General features: G+C 40.8%; 1 protein-coding gene across 6 annotated transcripts in view; it reads left to right on the forward strand.

The window, feature by feature from the left end:
* ENOX1 (ecto-NOX disulfide-thiol exchanger 1) overlaps positions 1-23,085 on the forward strand; it is a 360,949-nt gene that overhangs the window by 322,310 nt on the left and 15,554 nt on the right. For all 6 annotated transcript variants that reach the window (XM_059466701.1, XM_059466702.1, XM_059466706.1 and 3 more), the window contains 2 exons: positions 10,405-10,512; positions 15,151-15,207. In XM_059466701.1, the coding sequence (XP_059322684.1) occupies positions 10,405-10,512; positions 15,151-15,207 (165 nt within the window). The remainder of the gene's footprint in view (positions 1-10,404; positions 10,513-15,150; positions 15,208-23,085) is intronic.

The following is a 23,085-nucleotide window of genomic DNA, read 5'->3' on the forward strand; positions in this document are numbered from 1 at the left end:
AGAGAGTGCACAGACAGTCATCACCTGATCAGTACCTTCCTCTCCTTGCTGCTCAATATGCAGCTCAAGGTCTTTCTGCAAAGGCCACATTGCTCCTGACATTTCCTACCTAGTGAGGAGTTTCTTCTGCAGTTTACTAATCTTTTAACATGTAAAATAAATAGCACATGCATCTGAGACTGATACACCTCTTTAAAGAGCTCTGATAAATGCCAGATGACTAGCAATCATAAAATCACAGAATTATGTAGGTGATAAAGGACTTTTAAGATCAACAAATCCAACAATTAACCCAGTATTTCCCAGTCCACCACTAAGCCATGTCCCTAAGCCCAGCATCTTCATATCTTTTAAATACCTCCAGGGATGGTGACTCCACCACTTCCCTGGACGGCCTGTTCCAAAGCTTGACAGCCCTTTTGGTGGAGAAATTTTTCCTAATTTCCAGCCCTATCCTTCATTTCAGGCTTTCAGTGTTCATGCAGGGTTTTGTCTGTGATATGCCTCACTTTTGTGGTTGGGAGGGCAGGAATTGCTGTTGGAGTGCTTTGCAGCTCCCTCTTTACACTTGTTGCTCCCTCAAAGGAGGATGGTCAGGGTGGTGCAGACTGTGGGGAGCACACATTTTCCACAATACCATCACTGGGAGACAGACTACAACCCTTTTATCTAATTGAGGTGTCCCAAGAGGCATCGATCAGGTTTTTCAGCCAGGCCATGTACCTGTAAAATATAGTAACTCTTCTGAGTAGAAAATCCAAAGGTAACTAGTGTTGGCCTCACTATGCTGCCTTTGAAATTAATTGGATTTCTACCATCCCCAGCCATTAGAGCAGAGCCAATCCATTTTCAGATGGAGCTAGCAGTTTTTTCTGCAAGAAAAGATGGCACTTCTCAGGTCTTTCCTTCACCTTTTTTTTCATAGCTTGTTCTCATACAAGTAGTAGAACTGAATAGTGCCATGATCCATACTCTTTCAGCAGGAGCAGGTACAAAAAGAACATTTCTGTGCAGGAGGTTGTAACAGACAGGAGGGCAGGGCATCATGAGGCTTTTTTTCCTCATCAATCTTTTAACCAATCTACCACCTATTAAGTTCCAATAAGGCTCAGCTGGCATTGAGATCTGCAGGTCTCGGATCCTTCACGTGTGTTGTTAACTGTCACAGCCATTCCTTTCTGTCACATACAAACCTTCTGTAATGTCAGAAGCCACAGACACAGATGCTGGTGGCTGAAAATTGCTGAATCTGGTGCTAAGTGCCGTGGCCATTATAACAATGATATAACTTTAAATATACAGGTTCTAGTAGCAGTTTAGTGCTGAAATTAAGATCATTGTTGAATAGATGGAGCATGTTATAGCTATATTTATTAATATAGCCTAAGTGCAGAGGAGATTTGTAGCCTTTTTTTATTCCATCTACCTCTTGCTCACCAAACGTCTATTCAGCATACAACCCAAGCAATGTACTTATGCACAACTATAAACTGATTCTTTTCCATAGCAGCATTAAAGAAGAATAAATATAAGAGATAAAAAAATATCCCTTTTATTTGCACTTTACCTGGTAAATAAACAGACCAGAATAATTATGTTGGAAATGGTTTTAATTGCAGTATGAATTCCAGTTAGATCTTTTTTCTTTTTTTTTTTCCTATAAAAGTGGCACAGGAGTAGTAATGACAGTACTGATAACCTTATAGGGAATGGATACAAGTCAAGTGTGAGGGGCTGGACCCAACATCCAGATGTTCACTTCCATGCTTGTTCCTTCTCTCTCCCAGTGGCTGATATTTGAAAACTGGTTAAGAAATATATGATCTCCCAGGAGAGAGAGAAATGTTTCCATAAGTGTTTTCTGAGTTCACTTTGGCTTTTCAGGGCTCTGTACAGTCCAATCCATGTTTAAACTTCCAGAAAACACTTACTCTTTTGATTATATTAAAAAAAAAAAAAAGGAGCAGCTGGCAATTAACTGCTATTTATTTACCAGATCTCAGACAAGCCAAATGGCTTCTCTTCTCTGTTTAACAACCTTTCTTTATTGAAAGTAGTGTTTGATTTCCCACTTCTGCAACCACCACTTCAATAATATTAGGGAAGTGTAAATAAGGTCCCACAGATACTTTAGGCACCATATTCCTGACAGCTGTTCTGGTTGTAAGATGGAGAAGAGTAGCATCTTTTTTCCTGCTAGTGCTGGTAAAGCTAGACTGAGATTGGCAGCAAGAATAAACCCTTCATAGAGAAATAATTGGGTGCACACATTTTATTTACAGTATGAAATAAATCAACTAATATGTTCATTAGCATGCTTGTGTAGTCTAGTGGTGGTAAAGGACAAATCTTTTAAGTTTTACAGTCCAGTGATCTTACATGAATTTTTTAAAAGATCCTAAATACTAGCATTGGCTTGCTGATTAGAATTTCCAATTGTGTTTGATGCTATCAGTGCTAAGAACTCTGTTTCCATTACTAGGAATTGTGTTTTAGTGGAAATTACACTGGGTAAATTGATTCTCTTCCATAATATTGTTCTTCTAATTAAATTTTTATTCCTCATCAAAATAAATAAAATATTTTTTCTTGAATAGGAAATCAAAATTTAAAAGATCTATTTTGGTTTGTTGAGAAAAGGCGTGCTGTACCATGCTTATTTTCAGTCCCATGGAAGAAGAGATGGGATCACACTGCTCAAGTGCCATTAACTGGTGAGGAGTTACCCACAATGGCCAGTACAAGTGAAAGGCTGCAGAAGATGCTGTTGGTATGACTAGATGATCACATCTTTCTTTGACTGTGCATCATGCAAGGTGCCAACTTACTGCCTTGTAGGACAGATACAGGGGCAGCGGGAGCATGACGCTCATTTGGGATCAGCCCTCTTTCTTTGATCAGGATCAGGATCTACTCACCTGCTGTCAGTAAAGTCAGGGCTATGGGATATCCCAATCACCTCATTTAGCAAAGAAAGAAGGGAGCTTTAATGATGAGGTACACTGAGCTTTTTTCAGGCTTCTCCCCTTCACAGGCCACCACCAAAACAAAGGACATTGTGTAATTTGCTGTGAAACCCAGATCCCAGAGGGGGATCCCTGATGCTATAGAGCCAAGTTCTTATTGGTATATTTAAATTCCGAAATGAAGGATTCATTCTGTAACGTCCCTAAGGAGTTGGTCTTTTCTTCATTTGCTGCAAAAGTCCATAGCTGACTGAGGACAACTTGTCTTTCTTGATGAGTAAGAGGTATACTTGAAAATTACTTGGCAGAGGAAAGCTGTAGACTGTCTCTTAAACTGTTCATTGCATCACCCATGTTCTCCTTTCCTCTGTTGCCCAGCCCTTAACATGCCTCTTGTAGCTGGTGTGGCTGAATTGCTAAGCTTCACAAAAGAGAAAAAAAAAAGAAATTGAGAGCTACTTCTGTGATATCTATCAGCTCTTCTCTAGAATCCTATAAAAACTGAAGTCAGAAGGTACATCTGAAAGTCAGGTTCACCTTTCCTCAAAACAGGGGCATCTCTGGAGTCATTTGTTTTGTTCAGGACCTTGTCCAGCTATGGTCTCAGTACCCCCAGGGATGGAGACTCCACAGCTTCTCTGAGCCCTTTGCCCAAGAGGTTGGCTACCCTCACATGGAATATTTTCTCTCTGTGTAATAAAAAAAAAAAAAGTTTCTTGCTGTCTATTTGTCCTCAACCCTTTCTCAAGAAAACCACCACCTCCATGACCTCCCTCTAGGTAGTTTCAGTGTGTCTGTGTCCATCTGTCTTTTGCATTATTTCTTAGAATACATGCCTGCCTGCAACTACTCTGAGCACTGTAGAGCTGCGTCAGGACCTCTGGAGTCTGTTTAATGGCAGGGGAAGGGAAGCATGGCATCACGTCCCTAAGGAAGCAGCTGCATCGGTTTGTTCTTTAGTGCCACCACACGCATTTCCCCATCAGGTGTGTGTCCAGCTCCTCGGCCCCCTCTGAGGTGGTTAACCTGCAGAGCAAACATGTTCAGCATGGTCTTTGCCTCTGGCCTGAGAGCCAGGGAAACTCACTGTGCAGGTGAATGCCCATCAAGCAGGAGCTGGGCTGTTCATCCACGTGCACCTCTTTACTAGCCCTCTTTCATCATTGGAAACCCTATTATCCATCCAAATAATGCCATCCATACAGCCAGGGACACAGCCAGTCCCTGAGAGCTGGCAGGGATGGGAAACATTGCACTATTACACTGTGGTTCTTTTTAATCCCTTAAAAAGCCCGAATCCACAGCCATACTCTTTATTTTAATAATGGCTTGCTGCAACATGGCTAACTTCCTTGAGGGCTCATTTCTAAAGCTTCTTTGACTTGTCTTTCACATTCTCCTGTTTCCTTGGTGATTTGTCAGGCCTCATCAGCGTCTTGTTACTAATGCATATTTGCTCAGCTGGGAAGTCACTTTCTCATTATTCAAGCCTGCCATGCGCTGGCCATTTGTGATATGAAATCTTGTCTGTCTTGCAAAAAGAGAAAGACACTCTTCCAGACAGGCCATGGGAGTACTGGAAGAGGGATTTGTGTTTTTATTTTGCAAATGGTTGATTTCATTTTAATTCATTTTTTTCTTTTCCTCCTACCTTAGGAAGATTCTGAAAGGAAACATTTACCATCCTTCCCCTCTGTATTTGTTAACAGCTTCTAAAAATATCAAAACATTCATTTCCTTGCAATTTTTCTCATTTTCTATTTGGCAAACTCTTAACTTCTTTTTCTTTATATAAGATGAACTTAGAAAAGATGGAACAAGGTTTTACTTGGGGAAAAAGGAAAAATATAATAAAACATCAGAAATTGCTATCGTAAGCGAGTGCTTTGTTTTTTAGGTGAGCTCTGCCATCATTTGAATGCCTGTGGTTTCATACTTTTCAGATCTCTGATTCTTGTGTAGTTTTGGGGCAAGTGTTTTGCACAAGTGAGTCCTGCTTCCCAGGGTTACTGTTTTACATCTATGCCTTGGTTTCTTTTGGACTGAAAAAAAGTAGCATTGACTGGGATACAGCCTGCCAGTTTGAGACACATAAGTTCCACCTTTTTTTAGGCACTTAATGAATCTATTTTTCTTTTATAGGGATAGATTTGCTATAGATAATAAGTGGAGAGTAATCTGATGATGTTTCTCCTACACATTATATGAGCAGGAGAATCCAGTTTGCCTGAGTTCACTGGGTGTTGAAGATGACCATTCAACTGAGTTGGCTCAGTTAAGCTGTGCAAGAGCATCCCTGTTTGACTGATACACTGATTTCAGAGACCTTTAACAGAGGTCATCTCTGGACATTCTGCATCTACTCCATAAATGGGAGAGTTTGCCTCTTTCCTGTGGCTGAACAGGCTGGGTTTGCTGAAACTGCCTGCACAACCTGTGATCAACGTCAGTGCTCCCACTCCAAAGGTGTTCTTTTGTCTGCTCCTCCTTACTGCCCTTTCTTTAAGATCTTTGTAACCTTTTCATACTTCATTTCAAGCAGCTGTAGAGAAGATCATAAACAAAATAGCAGGGGCAGGACCATTCAGCAGTATAACTGCTAAACTTGTGTCAAATGGTGGTTTTCCTTTCTCATTATTCTGTCAGCCTTACAGCATCCTAAGTACAGTCTCAGGCGCTGCAGTCACTTCTGATCTGCCTCCTTTTTCTTTGCATGAAAAGTTGTTGGTTTCATGCTGGAAATCATGCTTTCCTTATGGGATCCTTGTCTGTCCAACTAGGCTTGGGATGCAACCACACTTCTAGGTATGTCCATATTTTATATTCAAATCCACACTGCCTTTTGGGGAGCTATGAAGAACTGTGGGCAAGAAGGAGGAGGGGAAAGAGAAGGAGTATTTCATGGCTGCACAGTGCTACACAGCAGCAAGAAGCTATTACTTTCCCTTTAGGACTTCTCATATATTCCGAGGTAGTGTGTGCTGCTCAGTTGTTAGCATTCTTGGCCACACTGGCACTGCATTGTACACAGCCTGAGTAATTCAGCTGGCTTCAATAATGCCATCTATATTTAATGTTTCAGAAGCTGTGAAGATTGGTTTAAGATGGTAATTTTCTGTCTGTGCTTTTGAGATCTATGCAATATGGGTGGTACTGAACTGTCTCTGGCAGAGATTCAGCATTGGAGTGGGAATGTGGGGAAAAAAAATCAAAATAAAACACACACCCTCTTTTGCCCCACATATTGAAATTAGCTACCTACCTATTATGTACAGGGAGGATTTGGTCCTCACTAAAGAAAGAATAGTGATATCTACCATTTTTATGCAGACCAGTTCCAGAATTGCCACTGGAAGCAATGTCTTGTGTTTTTTGAGGGGATCTAACATGCGTTGATTGATCTCAGGACAGGCAACCAGGATGATAATTCTTTCTGGCTTTCCCATCTCCTCTCTGGAAATACCAGTAAGAGGATATTAGTGATGTCTGCCAGTCTGATCTGGTCCTAGTACACAGCTCCATCTCCTAGGGTCAGGCTGTCCTTGTCCTGGAGACAAACGCTTTTGGTTGTATGTAGACCAGCTGAGCTTCCAGGCTGCTGCTGGTGGAGCTCTGCAGGTGTCTCTCTTCAGGATCATCAGAGCTCTGATGAGCTCTTTGATGTGCTTTTCTGCTTCCTGACACTTGCATTTTGGTTCAGGGAAAATATACTTCCATAACACGCAGACCCAAAGAATTGCACAGTGGGGACATGGAATAAAACAGAAATATGAGCCAGGTATTTCCTATCTATATAGCCATGAAATCAGTTCTTTGCCTGATAAAACTGGGTAACTTCTGTCTGGATGCTGTGTCACAAAGCTGGGAGCATCAGGGCTTAAAGGGAATGGCCAGAGATGTGAGACAAGATTGAAAGAACAGACACTTGTACAGCTGTGGTGACCATCAGTGTAGTAGATGGGTTTCCTACACAGGGAAACTCTGGCAGAAAGGCTGTGTGAGATGGCAAAGTAGGTGCAACAGTATTAGACAGCATAATTATTGAAACCAAGGATATTTTTTTATTTTGATTGATTGTGGTATATAGTTGCAAGAAATTTGAAGGGCAAAAGAAATATCTATAGGATCAATTTTTAATAAGTAGATTTATGTATGAAAAACAAAGTAATTCTGAATAATTAATACCTACATGTTGGCATCATTCATTACAATCTTTATGGAAAACCTGTCTGTATACAAGCAGGCATGGCAGCAGTCCCTGTTATGAAACTTGTCTCATTTCTGCCAGTGTAAGATCCTTTCCCCATTTGCTTCTAACTTTGCCAAACATCACGTGTTTGTGGTGAAATTTTTCTGGCTGTTCATCTGTCTCAGGCTGATATTTTTTTCAGTCACATTTATTTCTTTATTTTCCAAAATGAGACTAAAGGAGAAAAATATGCTGTTTGGCTGGTATAACTCCTTGTTACAACTTCTTGGTTGCAGCATCAACCATGCAGGAAAAAGAAATATGCAAACCTGACCCATGCAAAATTAGCAGATTCTGCAGCTTTTAGAGATAAATATGAGGGAGAGAAAAAGAAAGTTAAACCCCCAAGGGATGGCTCCAAATTTTAAATAGTTTTGACATCTCTGGAGGTTGAATGGGAAGGTCCCAGTCCTGTGAATGAAAAACCTTATGTATGAATGGGAATAGGATATCTTAGTTACTCTGCTTTCGACCCCTGTGAAAATGGGACACATTTACTGTCTTTGGAGCCTATGCACACACAGTAAACCTTCAGTAGTTGACAGTTTAACCACTAAGACTGCTAGAAGGTTTTATCTCATATCAAGTGCTTTGTAGTTCATACTCCAACTAGAGTGCACACTCTTTTACCCTAGGGAAACTGAGAATGTTGGATATTTTCCTGGAATTTCTGTTCCTCGCTGGTCCAGAGCCAAGTACAAAGATGCAGAACATCACAATTTCCCTCTCTCTCTCTCTCTCTCATGCTCTCAGTGTCTTCCACACCAATTCCTCCCATGCTCAGACAGCTTTGGAAAAATTGCCTTAAACACAAAACAGGAAAAGCCAGGGTCAAAAGAAGAGATATATAATTAGACTAAATCACAGTGGGAGATCACAGTGGGAGATGTGAAAACAAAACAGTGGAAGTTTGTGAGCTGATCCACAGTAAGTGAAACGTGGCCATGGAAGAACCATGGGGAGGGGGTAGGCGGGATGGAAAAGGAGGTTTAAGTTCAGTTGTGTAAACAAGTTCAACCCAAGAGTCCATCTTGGTTTCCTCTTTGTAACAGTTGTTCACTAGTGAAAGATTATTCAGGAGCAGGATGAAATGAAAACTCACTTGGGATCTTCCAGATGTGATTTTATGTTGTTCAAAAGGATGGCCTGTAGGGCTTTTCCCAGAAGCTGGAGTAAAATTCTCTCAACCAAGATGGAATCTGGCCACACTGGTGAGACATAACTGCTCAGAGAAGATTCTGAAATGGGGGCAAAGACTGCTTTCTCATGATATGTTCAGGTGTGTGTGGTCAAACAGGTTGCAGCTGCAAAGGAGAGGAAATCTCACCAGCTGCCATTAGGTAGGTGACAGTCTGCTTATCACAGTGCTTCAGCTAGTGACCATTGAGAGGGCTTATGGCATCTTTCTGGTGTCTTGTGTTCTCTGCTTCTCTCCTGAGGACTAGAGTCCATTCTCTCTAAATTGCAGGCATCAGCTAGAGCTATCCCAGGTGAACCTTAAAGGTATGTTATAACCTGAGTTTACGTGGGGTGACTAGATGGTCCCTTCTGCATGGGAACCTGCATGGATATCAGTGTGTGACCTATGGCAGTGCACACAAATCCAGTTTGTCTTCTGGAAATGAGGGAAGTAGTACCCAGCAGGCAAGGTGAACACCTCCCTGTTTGAGAAATGCCAAAGCAGAGTTTCCCATACAAAAACTGGTAGGGTATGAGCCTCAGTGGAAGAGACCTATTTATTTCATGGAAAAATCTTGAGATTCAAAATGGTCTTGTGCTGTGGTAGAGTGAAAACACATACCAGAATGTCTCTTGGAGGCTCCCAGGGAGCATTCCAGGCGGCATGATCCATCAAAAAGCTAACCAACTCTGCTGGACTGTAGAGTGTGTGAGATATAATCAGACATATACCCACGTGTATTTTTACTTCAGTGGCTGAATTAATCCATCATACTGATGTTCACTTACAACAGAAACACACTACCAATAACTCCACCAGTCCCTGAAATGTCATCTGTTTCCAAGTCACTCTGAAAACAATGCTGACACCATGTCCTTTGATGCCTGGGACTTCCAGTGCAGTGGAACAAGGCCAAGACTTTTTTTCTAGGTTTGCTGTCTGTAACTTACCAGGAGGCTGAACACCTGCATCATCAGTTTGAGTCAGCCACCAGCCCTAAGCACAGCCATAAACTAAGCTTTAGATGTAGGTACATGGTTAAATCAGTAATGTATGTTAGTAAAGCAATTAGTAGTTCAATTACTTCTTTAAATGGAGTGTGCTAACAAGCAACATGTTGCCCCAGAAAATCATAGTTTCCTTTCTTATTCACTGAGAGAAAACACATAAACTCTTTTCTTAACCTGTTTGTCTGCTCTTGCTCTTCATCATCTAACATTCTTCAAAAATCAATGCAAAAACATATATGTATTTCAGAATTAAATCTACTGACCTGCTCCTGACAGTCACAATAAATCTATGCAGAATCTAAAGCTAGCCAAGACCAGGGGATGTGGGCTTTCAAATATGCTCCTTCATCTCAGAATTCTCTTCATAAAAATAGATTTTGGTCATAACTTTTTGTTTTGACAGTAGATCAGCAGTCTTCCTGGCTGATATATTGATTGTAGGGCATCACTCTTCCTGATCTAATAAAATATCGCAGCACAAGACAAAAAAAAAATAAAAAAGGGGAAAGCTTTTGTCTTCTTGGCAAGTGAGTCTGAAAGCTTTCCAGAATATTGCTTTGCATAGAATGAAAATGGCTGTGGGCCAATGACTAATTATATTAAAGGGCTGTGCTTTTAAATTATTTATGTACCATAGTGTTTACCCCAGCCTTATTAAAACCACCACATATACTTCTACAAATAAGATTTTGGTTCAGACAAATGTGACAGTCACTCTGTGGGTGACATACTGTACCAGGAGTTTCTGCTTTAATGTAACAAATAGCTTAATGCACATTAACATTAACAGATGCATTACTTGTGGTGCACTGCCGCAGAAGGAGATGCAGATGAAAACAATTTACCTCTGGTCCATTTAGACACAGCAGATTATGCAACAGTAATAAATGTAGGAGCAGACTGCAAAACATTGTTTGAAATGAGGATTTGTCAAACTGGGGATTTTAAACTGCTTTGGATCCAGATGAGGCTAACCAGAAACTTCTTTTGTTTGTGCAGCAATTGCTGAGCATACAGGAGGAATTAAATAACAAAAAGTCTGAACTGGAGCAAGCAAAGGAAGAGCAAACGCATACACAAGCAATGCTCAAAGTCCTGCAGGAACAGGTGAGTGATTTTGGCAGGAGAAAGGTGCTGGCTTAGGCATGGTAAGGGGAAGGAAGGCAAAACCATTAGCTCTGAAACTCTCATGTCTTCACCTCCAAAATCTGTAGGAGTCTGACCACAGAATATGTTGTGAGCAAGACCTAACCTTAAGTGTTCTGTCTGTTTGCTCTGATTAGGCTAACAGAGTTTCAGATAATAGAGTGAAAATGAATCCTTACTTTATACTATCCAGTATTGGATTTCATGTCTTGAGTAGTATTTCCTCTTATGTATTCTACATAGATATCCGTGATAAGTGGTTTTGCTCTGAATTTAAAAAAATGCTGGGGGAGTTAAATGTAGCTGAGCCAAAACAGCTCTTCCTTTCAAGAATAGTATTGAAAAAAACATTTTGGCATCTCCTGTGTAATTCACACAAGTATGAGTATATAAAAAACTTACAGTGGCATTATCATAATGGCATTAAAAAAGTAGTTATCAATGCACTTATTTAACCAGTGAGAATCGAATCTTTGTAAATCTGATTATCCCACCTTCTTTTATACTAAGGTCTACTATGACACAGAGAATATTTGACAGTATTGTTTTATAAGGATGGTAAGATGGATAGCTACACAGCAAAAAGCAAGTCTGGCCCTAAACCTGTAAATCTAGAGAAGAAACAGTGCTTTGTGTGCAAGCACAGTGTGCACAATTATGTGTTTTCTGTAGAAAACATGTGGCTTGGACACACTGAAATTGAAAATCCCCACCTGTGTTGCAGAGGCACAGTCTCTGCTTTCAGACCTTATTTTAACCATTTCTATATAAACTTTCAGCTAAAGTATTTGATGGCTTGGATAAGTATTTGCAGTTTAAGGTCTGGGGGAATCTGAATTGCTTAAGTGGCAGAGATTCAAAATGCTGACAATTCTAATGTTCAAGATTTTTCATGTATGTCTGCAGACAGATGTAGACATTTGATGTACACATTAGGAAAAGTAAATTATGTCTATTTCTGATTTTTTTATGTTCATTTTGAAAGCTAGGACATTGTTCCACATTTAACATTTATTTTTGAACATATCTGATGACAAATATATTCTACAAACTAATAATTTAGATTCTGGAAGCTTTTATGATCTTTATAGTTATGGTCACAGAGATAACCTAAATGGAAGCTGAGGCAAGACTGTAATACAGAAAATGCCATGAGGAAGAATGGATTTAGTAATGACAGAATCTTTATAAACACAGATTCCACCAGGTCTCTTGAGTTAATTAGATCTCATTTCCATTTTCACATCACTTTCAAGGTATAGCATTATAAAGTGCTTTAAAAAAAAAAAGAAAAACAAAAATTGCACTAAGTTATTTTATATCTTTGTAGTAATTATATGCTGCAAAAACATATAGAAAGATCTTGCAATGTGAGGCCCAGTAGGGACCACCAGGGCAGACTGCTGCATCTCTGCAGACTGCTGCTAATTGCGAATCAAATGGGCACTCATGCTAGGCAGACAGGCGAAACAGTAGCTGGAAGAGAGTCAGGCTAGATCTGCATTTCTCCTGAGAATTAGCTCTGAAACGCGCCTGAGGCCAAGACTGTAAGTAGCCAGAATTCCTGAAGAGTGCTAGGCAGCCAGTGTGCTCCTCCAAGAACCCTGAATGAGTTCCAAAAATTTCCAGAACAGCAGAAGCCTTTGCAGTAATGACCCCCACTTGCCAAGACTCACAGCTTTCCTTTACAAGCACCAAGCTTATCTGTGTGTTTTATCCACAATGGGTATTGAAAATCATGCAGCCAAGCCAAGTAAATAGAGCATTTCTTTCAAAAATAAATAGCATAGCACTCTTGCCTTGACTTTATGGCTTGGCTTTGTGGTAAGTTTGCTAAAAATTGCCTTTTCATCCCAAGTTGGCACAGGGATCCTGCCCGGCCTCACTCAGAGCATGTGTGCATGGGGCGGTGCAGCTCCATCCAGGCATGGCTGCTCCATGGTCCCAGCCATATCCAGGCTGGGATGTCCTGCTGGGAGAAGTCCCACTTGCTGGTGCACCATATTGCATTGCTGTAGTCAGAAGGCTTCTGAATCACATCTGGCACGTGCCCTTCAGCTCTGGTTGTCTGAGGGATTCACACCCACTGGTTTGAGTAAGGTCTACCTCACCACAGCATTAGATTTATCAGATACTTCTGATTCCTTATCCCTTTTCCTTCCAGGCAGGCTCCTGGTTGTTGCTGACACTAGTTCTGTGTGTTGCCTCAGCACACCATCCACTGCTAACATCACATTTGCCCCTGATTTACCCTGGAGTCACTGTAGGGGGCAAGGCAAGTCCTGTTTTTCCAATATTGTACATTTTTCTAAGCTTCCTATTCCAGCATTTCTCTATTTAACATGTGAGAGAAGAATATAATTTAAATAATAATTTAGAAAAAAATATATTGTGCAAAAAGGGATTTCACCCCCTTTAACCATGGGAATGCAGCTGCACACTTTCTACCCTTAAGTTTTCCACCATTATCTCCACTGCAGAGGTCCTAGTCTTGGCAGGGATGCAAGCACCTTCTTGCCTAAGCTCTGGCATCCTTTTCAGAGCATATAAAAGTGTGCAATAAAAGAGATGGAGAGGCTCAGGCATCCTCTCTGCATTATATCAACTGATGAAGTAGTGCCAAGGTGATAATGGAGGGAAACCTTGGCAGGGCAAAAGCCTGCATGAGCAAAGTGGGCAGCAGGCTGAGCCCAGTCTCCCATCAAACCCACGTGTGGCTGATGGGGATGTGGCATGTCACCAGAAGAGGACTTTGCCAGGGAGCCACAGTCACCAAGGGGTGATGGCATTTCATAAGCCTAGACAGGGAAAGGCAAAGCATAAGGACTGAGCTGCATTCCTTGAGCCCTCGGGACACTCTCATCAGCATGCAGAACAGCTTTACTAAACCGAGCATGCTCTCCTGACCTCATATTCAGAGGAGTAACTCAGCTGAACCCAACAGGACTGCTTATAATGTGTGAATTTCTATAATGAGGAATTGGCAGAATCAGGAAACAGCTCTTCCGGTCACACTGCGATCCATAAATTCTTAATTCTGGTGCTTGTCTGGAAGCAGCCATCTCAGCTCATTCCTACCAGCTATCCTCACAGTGGAGTGACTTCACAGGATGGTTATTTTTTCAGAGTAGGGAAAACATGTAGCATTCATTGGAAATGCACCACCCGCTGTCAGTATAAATTGCAGACTTCTTGAGGCTTTTGAAAGATGAGCTTCAGTGAATGGAACCAGAGACCTGATGCTTTTGCAGTCCCCAGATATCCTTTGTACTACTTTATCAGGAAGTGTTGCCCTCTTCCCTCTCCATGAGGACTGGTTTAGGGGCTTGAGCTGCAGTTCCTGAATTGGTGCAGTTCACAGCCCTGCATAATAAGGTACAAGCAGACCATGGCCTGCTTACCCTAAGTGTCAGATTGGAAACTGTACAGCTGGGAGCTCAATCACACTCAGTTCAGCTGTTTTTGCCACGTAGCAAAAATACGATGGAGGTAACCAAACCCCTAGGATTGTAGTCCACCAACACTTCTGAGTCAGATACTAATCAATACATATTAGTGTTCCATTTTACCACGATTTTAGAATGTTGCCAATCAGAGCCAGAGCTTTAGAATCAACAGTTATGTCAAACCCAGTTTCTTCAGCAAAAAAGAAGGAATTCAGAGGAAAGTTTTTATTGTTCCCCATCCCTCTCCTTTCCCTCCATCCCCCTCCTCCACAGGACATCTATTGTGAATTAAATTACAATAAAACATGTCTTTTCAGAGCTTAACCTAAAGAGCAAATGATTCTATAAGTTTCATTTAAGCGTACAAACCTCCATGGCTTATAGGCTCAGGACAGCTGCGGTGTCTCCTCTTTGCTCTGTTTGCTCAATCACAGGATGAACGACAGCATATTTCACTGTGGCTCAAGATGTGAGCTAGGACTTGCCTTAAATCTCCTGAGAATGATCTTTACAATTCCCAGTGTAATCCTGGATTTTCCCCTAAAAGCTAATTCAGGAGGGGAAAAAAAAGTTTTTGTTCAGGTCATATATTTGCAGCGTCCCCTCGGTTCTTCCTGCCACTGGTTAAATAAAAGAGCTGTTCTTCACTTTCCCTCCTTTTCCATCATGCCCAGGAGCCATGTCAGTTACTTAGGTATGTTGTCAGGAAGACAATGTATAGTAGCACTTCGGCATCTTTCCTCAAAATATATCATGCAAAAGTAATCATTGGCAAAACACTATTTAGCTAGTGGCAACTTGCAGATATTGTAAAGTTTAAATTAATAGCAACAACAGTGGGAAATTAAATTGTTTATTATTCTTGAGAGAGAAATCTGTGTACCTTTTATGCCTTGAAACTACTTTCTAATCTTATTATTTAAAAAATAATGACCCAGTCCTATTATTTTTCTTTTTTTGCCAACCTATCAAGCCTTAAGTATGTTGGTTTCAAAATGGTTTGAGCAAAAACTCATTAGAATTATATGCTCCATCTGTTTTTCTCATTGGAAGCTTTATAAAACACTCCTTCAAATAAATCAAAGATAACTGTGTGAAATACTGAAGTAATGTGCTTGTTTTGTTCTGTTTTTTTTTTTTTCACTCTTTGCAGTTAAAAAGCGCCAAGGAATTAGCAGAAATCAATGGGCATGATGAATCTCAAGCAAATGTAGGTACATCTGTCTCTGTGTAGATTTGGTACATGTATGTGTATGGTCTCAAATTTACTGTGTATGTCTTAAAGCTGATAGAATGGCTGAATGATTTGCACATCAAGTTTGAAGTGTCTGGTTTGTTTTTTTTTCGTGAAGCCACAGGTTCAAATCCCAGCAAACTTCATTCAAGGTAGATAAATTGGGTTCCATGCAATTTACTTCGTAGGATTTATTTGGATGAGACTTTAACAACCAGTGTCCTACTTGCTGAATGTGGGTGTTAAAGATACCATGGAAACGACTGCAAAAGAAATGCTTTTCCTTAGTGTCCTGTCCAGGATTAGTCAAGCTACAAAGTTACACCATTTGTCTCTGTGGCTGCCACCTTGCAGCTGGGCAAGCCCGGCTGTATTTCAGTTCTGAGTGAGGTGGTTCGTATATGTGTATAATTTTGAAACAGTTAATTTTCACAAGAGGACTAAATTAATTCACTGAATCATTATTTAGTCCAAAAATATTAAAGGACTCTTAAAGTCGTGTGTTTTAAAAACCTGCTGCCAAAAAAAAAAAAAAATTGCTTCTATTATTTCCTTAATGATTGCCATCAAAACAGCAATTTCCATAAGGGGGGAAGAGGAAAAAAAGGGAAAGTTTCCTGCTATGTTTGTCATTCAAACCATGAGTCTTTGTCATAAACATATGAATATTAAAACCAATTATATATGATAGCTTCCTCCTGGCCAAGTGAACTAGCAATAATTTAAACACTAATATATTTTAACATCTACTTCAGTCCATGTGTTGTGAAATTGCTCAGTCAGGAAAACAGTTTTATTTTAAACCTGAATGGAAGGCTTAAGTTTTGAGAACTGCTTTATTGATAAGGAAATGTTGTTCTCTTTTTTTAATCCTTTCCTAAATCTCATTCATTGTGATCCGTTTCCGCAGTGAAGTCGATAGAGCCTCGTAGCTCTCAGCGTTTGGACAGGAGACATTCAATATTGTCTGATAGCTCCAACAAATCTGCAGCTGCAGTCTGTCTGCACAGCATCCCACTGCCCCTTTGAAAGATTCTGTTTGCAAACCAAAAATACATTAATCCAATGATGATCTTGAAATACCCACATATGCTCGCTAAAAAATGGTCGTTGTACAATAAATAGCTGATTGCAGGTTTCCCAAAGGAAATCCTAAAGAAATAGCCACATGTAAGTCTTATAAACTCTCTAAAAGAACTTTCTTCCTCACCAAAAATGTAGATGTAACAGTGTTTTGTGGTATTGAAATGTTTTAAAGGGAAATTACCTGAAAGCTTCAAGCTGTACCATTCTGGCTCATATGTAACTGCATAAACAGATGTGCTTGAAAATTTTATATTTATATAATATAGAGGTTTAAATAGCATTAAAAGGAAACATTTCAATTGTGTAAAGAGAGTGTTTTGGTCCACAGTGCCCAAATATCTAAAACAAAATATTTCAGAACCTTTGGTCAATAGTAAATTTTTCAAAATGTAATATTTTGATCCAGTTTGTAATTGTACAAGCTCTCAAAGGCTTGAATTTTCCATAGGATAGAAACTGTATTTTATGCCCCTCTTTTCCATGAGCCTTTCCCCTGCTGATCTCATAGCAATATATGACTCTTAAGAAAAGAAGTCAATACCTAGATTAATGGCAAAGAGGGAAACCAGATAGTTACAATTATTGAGTCACAGTTGCAGCCATGTATTCAACAATAATACCACCATGGAATCAGAAAAAGCACAGCAGTATAAATGAAAATAGAGAAATAGAGGGAAAGAACTGATGTTAAAAACATTTGCTATAATAATGAACTTTGTAAAATGGAAGCTGAAGTGCCTTTTAAACAATTGTCATTCATATCAAATATGTAGCACTCAGGTGCTGTGCCTTGCAGGTTGTCTCCATATATATTCTCAGCAGACTCCATGGGTTTTGCCCCTGGCCACTGTGCAAATCAGGGATGATCAAAGAGAAGGAGGCTTGGTGGCTCCTAGTGGTTCTTAGTGAACTGTGATGCATATAATTGGATTAGGACATATTTGTTGCAGATGACAGGTTGAATTCAGCAAATTAAATACCTCTACATGCCGAGTAATAGTGGGAGGTGTTGGTAAGGAAAAATGGCAACGTATGCCTGTACACTGAACACACAATCTTATCTTCACACTGTGGCATATTTAGATTACTTTGCAGAAAATCAGACTCCTAGAAAGGACAGAAGAAACTTTAAGCACAGTGTACACACATCAAGAAAGCCCATACTGTAACCTTAAAGATTACTTTCTTCACTCAGGATTTCTCCTGATTCCACTAGTCTGCATCATCTTTTGCATTAGAAAATTATGTTATTTAAAATAAAACATGGAAATATTTTTCTTAGCAAAAGCAGATACAGATGAAAAAATATATATACTTAGACCTATCCTGGTCTTCTACATACTTATGAGACCATCCTGAAAGGGAGACAAGGATCTGGACACCTTTGGAAAAAGATTAAACTTCCCTCCTGAAGTAATTTGTAGGTGCCCAACCTACAAACTAACCTTCATTTTTTTTCTCTTGTTTTCACAAGAAAATTAACTAAGTTGACTAAGGGGCTGGAGAAATTGCAATGTCACATTCCCTGCATGTCAGTTCACACAAAGTCTGCGGGGGCAGGGTAGACCAAAATTTTAGTGTATTGCCAGTACATCTGTTATTTCCAGGAAGCAAAACCATCTTACAAGGTTCTCTACAGAGTCATAAGGGTGTTTCATGAGTGATTTGCCAGGTACATGCAGTAATATTTGTTATGGCTGTTGATATTTCCCAGCTGTGCTCTGTGTCAGGAAAGGCCAAATGTCGGGCTTAGGCAGTACACAAAGCCCAGGATTCTGGTTGGGTGTTAGCAGAGACTTCAACAGCCAGCACTGCCAGAGGTGCACTGAGTGCTCACTTGCATCAGTGCCGTGCTTTGGAAGAGATCAGTCCTTGCTTCTAATCTGACCCCGTTTTCATTTCCTCTTCATTGCTGCATATAATGGTATTTCATTCACATCTCTGTCTTAACCGAAGTGAAAATAATGACCAATGGACAATCATAATTTCAGATATAATCCTCTTCAAGGATGTTCCCAGACTCTTGGGACCTGAATATTCCCAACATGAAAAAAATAATCTTGCTTGGGAGCTGTGCTTGAGTAGAGATTATTTTGCAAACTGAAAATGCTAATCACATGTTTTGTGATTAACTCTACAAAGACAATTTATTCTCCTACTCTTCCTGTAAGTTCAGTGGCTTTCTGTGAAGCCCTTAGTACATAAATTAATTTTGTGTTCTGATCAAAGATCTCCTTTTGCTCGTTGCTGAATTCAGTAAAGATATGGCACTGCACGCAAATACAGTGAATAAGTCCCTTTGGTTTGGAGGTCAGAAGGTTAACATCCTTGGTATCCCTCTACTATAAATGGAGAAAGGAAGATTTTTTTTTTTTTTTTTTAATACAAGTCTCATTTTAGAGTTACTCGGTGATCTTCCAGGAGTTTGTTGCACTCCTTTGTCAGCTATCTGCCTTCCTTAGATGGCAGCTGTGAATAACTCCTACCCTTTGTAAAAGTGCTGTAAAATTGTAATCAAGATTATTAGTTTGCCATATTCAGACCAAAGCAAGACATGGTTAATGGTCACAGAAGCATTTTTAATTCTGATTGCAATTTCATGGCAAAGTCCTGACATTGTTGAAGTGACTAAAGAAATTCCCATGAGGTTAAAAAATCAGAAATTTGCCAAAAGACTTAAAAGGGTTACCTCATTATCACCAAGATGTAATAAAATTTCAGAGAGTGAAACTGACTTCACCACAAGGGGTTTTTTTGACCATCTTTTTGTTCTTTTTGAGTTTTGTTGTTTGAACAAAATACCGACTTTGACCGCATTCACCTGTCTGCCTTCAGTTAGCGTCTCCCACAGCTTGGACACAATGTTCTGTGGGTTTTTCTCCAGACACAAAATCAATAATATTAAGTAGGGATGCATTTTTCCATTTGAATGCTTGAAGCTGTTGTCAGAGCATTTCTTGAGTTGACCCAAGCATCTTACTTTTAATGTTGATTCTTCCTTTAAATTTTGTCTTTTGTATTTGCTTTTGAAGCAGTTTTCAGATGATCCTTGATTCTGAGGAGGGGGGATATATCACTGCATTGCTCACTTTATGCTACACTGACAGTGATCATATTCCTAAGTATGTCCTAGATTTCTCTTTTCAAAGAATAGGTTAATCACTGATAATCTTCATCAAAGAAAAGATGGTTCTTAAGTGAGGCTTACTTTTGCCACAAGTCAGGCAAAGATTTAAAAAGCTAACCCTCTTCAACTTTTGGAAATCTCTGTCATTCCATCAAACTCATCAGAGTTAACTTCCTGTACTTCCCTATGCAGAGCTTTAATTTAGACATCCAAAGGTGCCTACTGTGAACGTTTTATATAAGTGAATGTTAGTACACACATGCCATTTGTGTGGCATCTCCACTTAGTGTGGCAGCATCAAATTGAGCCAGGTGAGATGGAAAGGACCTTGAACACAGGGAGAGGAGTAGGAGCTAGAAGAGTGCAAAATCATCCCAGTAGGTTGGGAGTGTGGGACAGAAGTTGGTCATCTTTAGTGATGAAGATCCCAAGTGATTGCTGATTCTTCTGCTTCACTTCCTTGTGCGTGCTACAGTCATTTCCCGGTTATCCCACTCTTCAAAAGGCTTGCTCTTCCCAGAGCAGCACAGGCTTGCAATAAAAAATGTGCTCAATATGGCTTACATAAGAGCAATTTGAGTCAAGTTACAGGCCAGAAAACCCCAGTGCAGGCCTTGCATATGTCAGGAATCGTCTGTTTCTCTCCTGTCTGAGCTTCCCAGGTTTGTAAGCTGTGAACCTTTGCCTCAGCAAACTGATGTTAGTCAGTGAGTACCTTCCTTGGGCTCCCCACAATGAGGTCCTCTGGCCTTGCAGCAGGCATTTCTGGAGCACATGGATGTGACTGGACACTGCAGAAAATGAGGTGATGCTTTAGAGGATAAAGGGTCCTGGTGGCCTCTCCATACCCATGGGCTCAAGGCTGACATTCCCTGCAGAGAATGCCAAAACTTGGGGTTTGTCTCTCTGCCACACCTCAGAAGAAAAGAGCACAAGCTATGGACACCCTCCAGCCCCTTTTGTTGTAACTTCTCCCTCCTGCAGGTGTGTAAAGAGAGCAGGCAGGAATAACGGAGAGTGCAGGGATGAGGACAGCTCCTTGAGAAGAGAGGAGTGGGGTTTGGTTTCTCATCATGGGTGTGCTGTGTCGTTAGGAGAAGGTGCAAGGAGCCTTACCCTGATTGGATTGGAGCTGTCAGGGGGGCTTTAGAGGGACACATTTACTGTCTGTATTCAGGTTCTTCTCTCCTGGTGGGGCCAGTACCAGGGGGTGAGGAATGGCTGTGCCTCTTTCTACTCCCCACCTTTTCCATTCCAGATGTTTATTTGTAGCCCTTCCATCACTCATTTCTTCTCATTTCCTTCAATTTAAGGCACATGGAGCATGATAGATTCAAGCAGCTCTGACCGTTCACAGCTCAGCAGCTTTCCTACTTACTGCGACAGGCATGAGGAATGACCACCTCCTGAATTCAATACCACGAGGCCTGAAAAGTAGCAGGAGTTTAACAGCCTGTTTAGGATGTTATCAAAGAGCCCACTCAGCCTTCAGAAGTTCTTTTACACTGGTAGATCAAATCTCCCCGAGTTCCCCCCTTTGCCACACCAGCCCTGGTTTGCCATTTCAGAAGACAGCGAGAGTTTCATTAGCATGGTACAGATGTCTGTGCTGGCTAAATCAGAGTCTCTGAGATTCCAGCCATGATTGAACCCTACAGGGAGCAAACAGGGAGCAGACCAAGGTATATTCTGACACAGAATGTGCTGCCTGAAGTGGATCTGGGGTCTAGCAATAACCCCTTTTGATAATGTGCAGCAAGAAATCGCACCACTTCTCTTGTCCCTAATTAAGAGTGTCAGAGTGACTTGGCTTTTAATTGCAGTGAATTCTGATCATCTGAGGGAGGAGAAAGAGAACTCTGAGACACAATGATAAAACCCATTCAGCCACCCACTCAGCAAATCACAAAAGTTTTTTTTTACTTTAAATTTCATATGAGCTCCACAGGAAGACAGATCTTCAGTGCCCAGAGCTACCTGACATTTTAATAATATCTGATCATTATATGGAGCCTTTCATCCCAAAGCATTTTCCGCGAGTATTTATACTGCACACGTACACAGGACTCATCCTGTCATTTCTGGTGAGGAATAACATTCAGCCTTATACATATGCAGCTGTGGGCTTAACCCACACAGTGTGCAAGGAGATTGGCTTGTCAGAGCACTCAGCCTCCCCCACAACCACCTGAAAGATGATGGGCCACCTCTGCTGCAGCCACAAACCTGCTACTGCAGTCCTGGGGGTTGTGCACCACACTCACGCGCCTTCCAACCGGCTTTCAAGGAATAGACAGGGAAAAAGTGACAGAAGTGAGAAAGGAACTTCAATATTCCCAAGAGCCACTCTTCATGGAATGGTTTTGAAAGGGCTTTAAGGATCATCTAGTCCCAATCCCCTGCCATGGGCTGAGACAGCTTTCACTAGACTAGATTGCTCAAAGCCCCATCCAGCCTGGCCTGAAACACTTCCAGGAATGGGGGATCCACAACTTCTCTGGGCAACCTATGCCAGTGTCTCACCACCCTCACAGTAAAGAATTTCTTCCTTGAATCTGATCTAAACCTGCCCTGTCAGTGTGAAGCCGTTTCTACTTGTCCTGTTCCAACATGGCCTTGTAAAAAGTCCCTCTCCAGCTCCCTTGCAGCCCCCTTTAGGTGTGTGAAGATACTCTAAGATCTCTGAAACTCTAAGGTCTCTCGTTAGAACCTTCTCTTCTCCAGGCTGAACAACCCCAACTGCCCTGTCCTCACAGGAGAGCTGCTCCAGCCCTTTTATCGTCTTCATGACCCTCCTCTGACATTGCTCCAGCAGGTCCCTGTCCTTCCTACATTAGGAGCCCCAGAGCTGATGCAGCACTGCAGGTGGGGTCTCACCAGAGCAGAGCAGAGGGGCAGAATCCCCTCCCTCACCCTTCTTTTGATGCAGCCCAGGATACAATTGGTTTTCTGGGCTGCACGCTCACATTGCTGGGTCATGTATTATCTTCTCATCAAACAATATTCCCAAGTCACTCTAAGGAATCTCAGAAAGAGTTTGTCATCCTGATCAAGATCCACTCCAAAGGAATAAGAACTCCAAAGTGCTTAGGTACTTTTTCCATTTTCACATGTGGAGATTCCTAAAGTTAATATCTTTCAAATACAAAACCATTAAGAAAATCATTCACTCTCATAAGACATTTAAGGTTGGTTTTCCCCGACTATTACTTGTTTTTATTTCAACAAAGTAATTTTCAAAACTTCTACAAGTCTCAAAAGGAAACAAACTGCCTTTTTTTTTGCTCTCTCTCTCTCTTTAACTTTTCTTTTGAAATTGCAAAATTCTAGAGGATATTGCAAGAGTGATATTTGTGCTAAAGACCATTTCAAAAGGTTTTCACAAATTCTCAATCTCAAGTAAACATGAAGTACCTCCTCCTCGCTGACTTCAGCAGAGCTGGTGGGCAAGTGATGCTTTCATTCAGCCAGCCATTGGTTTGCTGCAATTCCCTAAAACAAAGTGTGCAAAATGACAATTACCTTTTATCTTGCAAAACAACCACCTTCACATCACATAAAACATCTGTGTTAAAGTCATCAGGAACCTACACATAAATCCAGCTTTAGAAAATGAAGCAAACTGATCATACTTTTGAAAA

Source organism: Ammospiza nelsoni, chromosome 2 (genome assembly GCF_027579445.1).
Source record: "Ammospiza nelsoni isolate bAmmNel1 chromosome 2, bAmmNel1.pri, whole genome shotgun sequence".
NCBI classification, from domain to species: Eukaryota; Metazoa; Chordata; class Aves; order Passeriformes; family Passerellidae; genus Ammospiza; species Ammospiza nelsoni.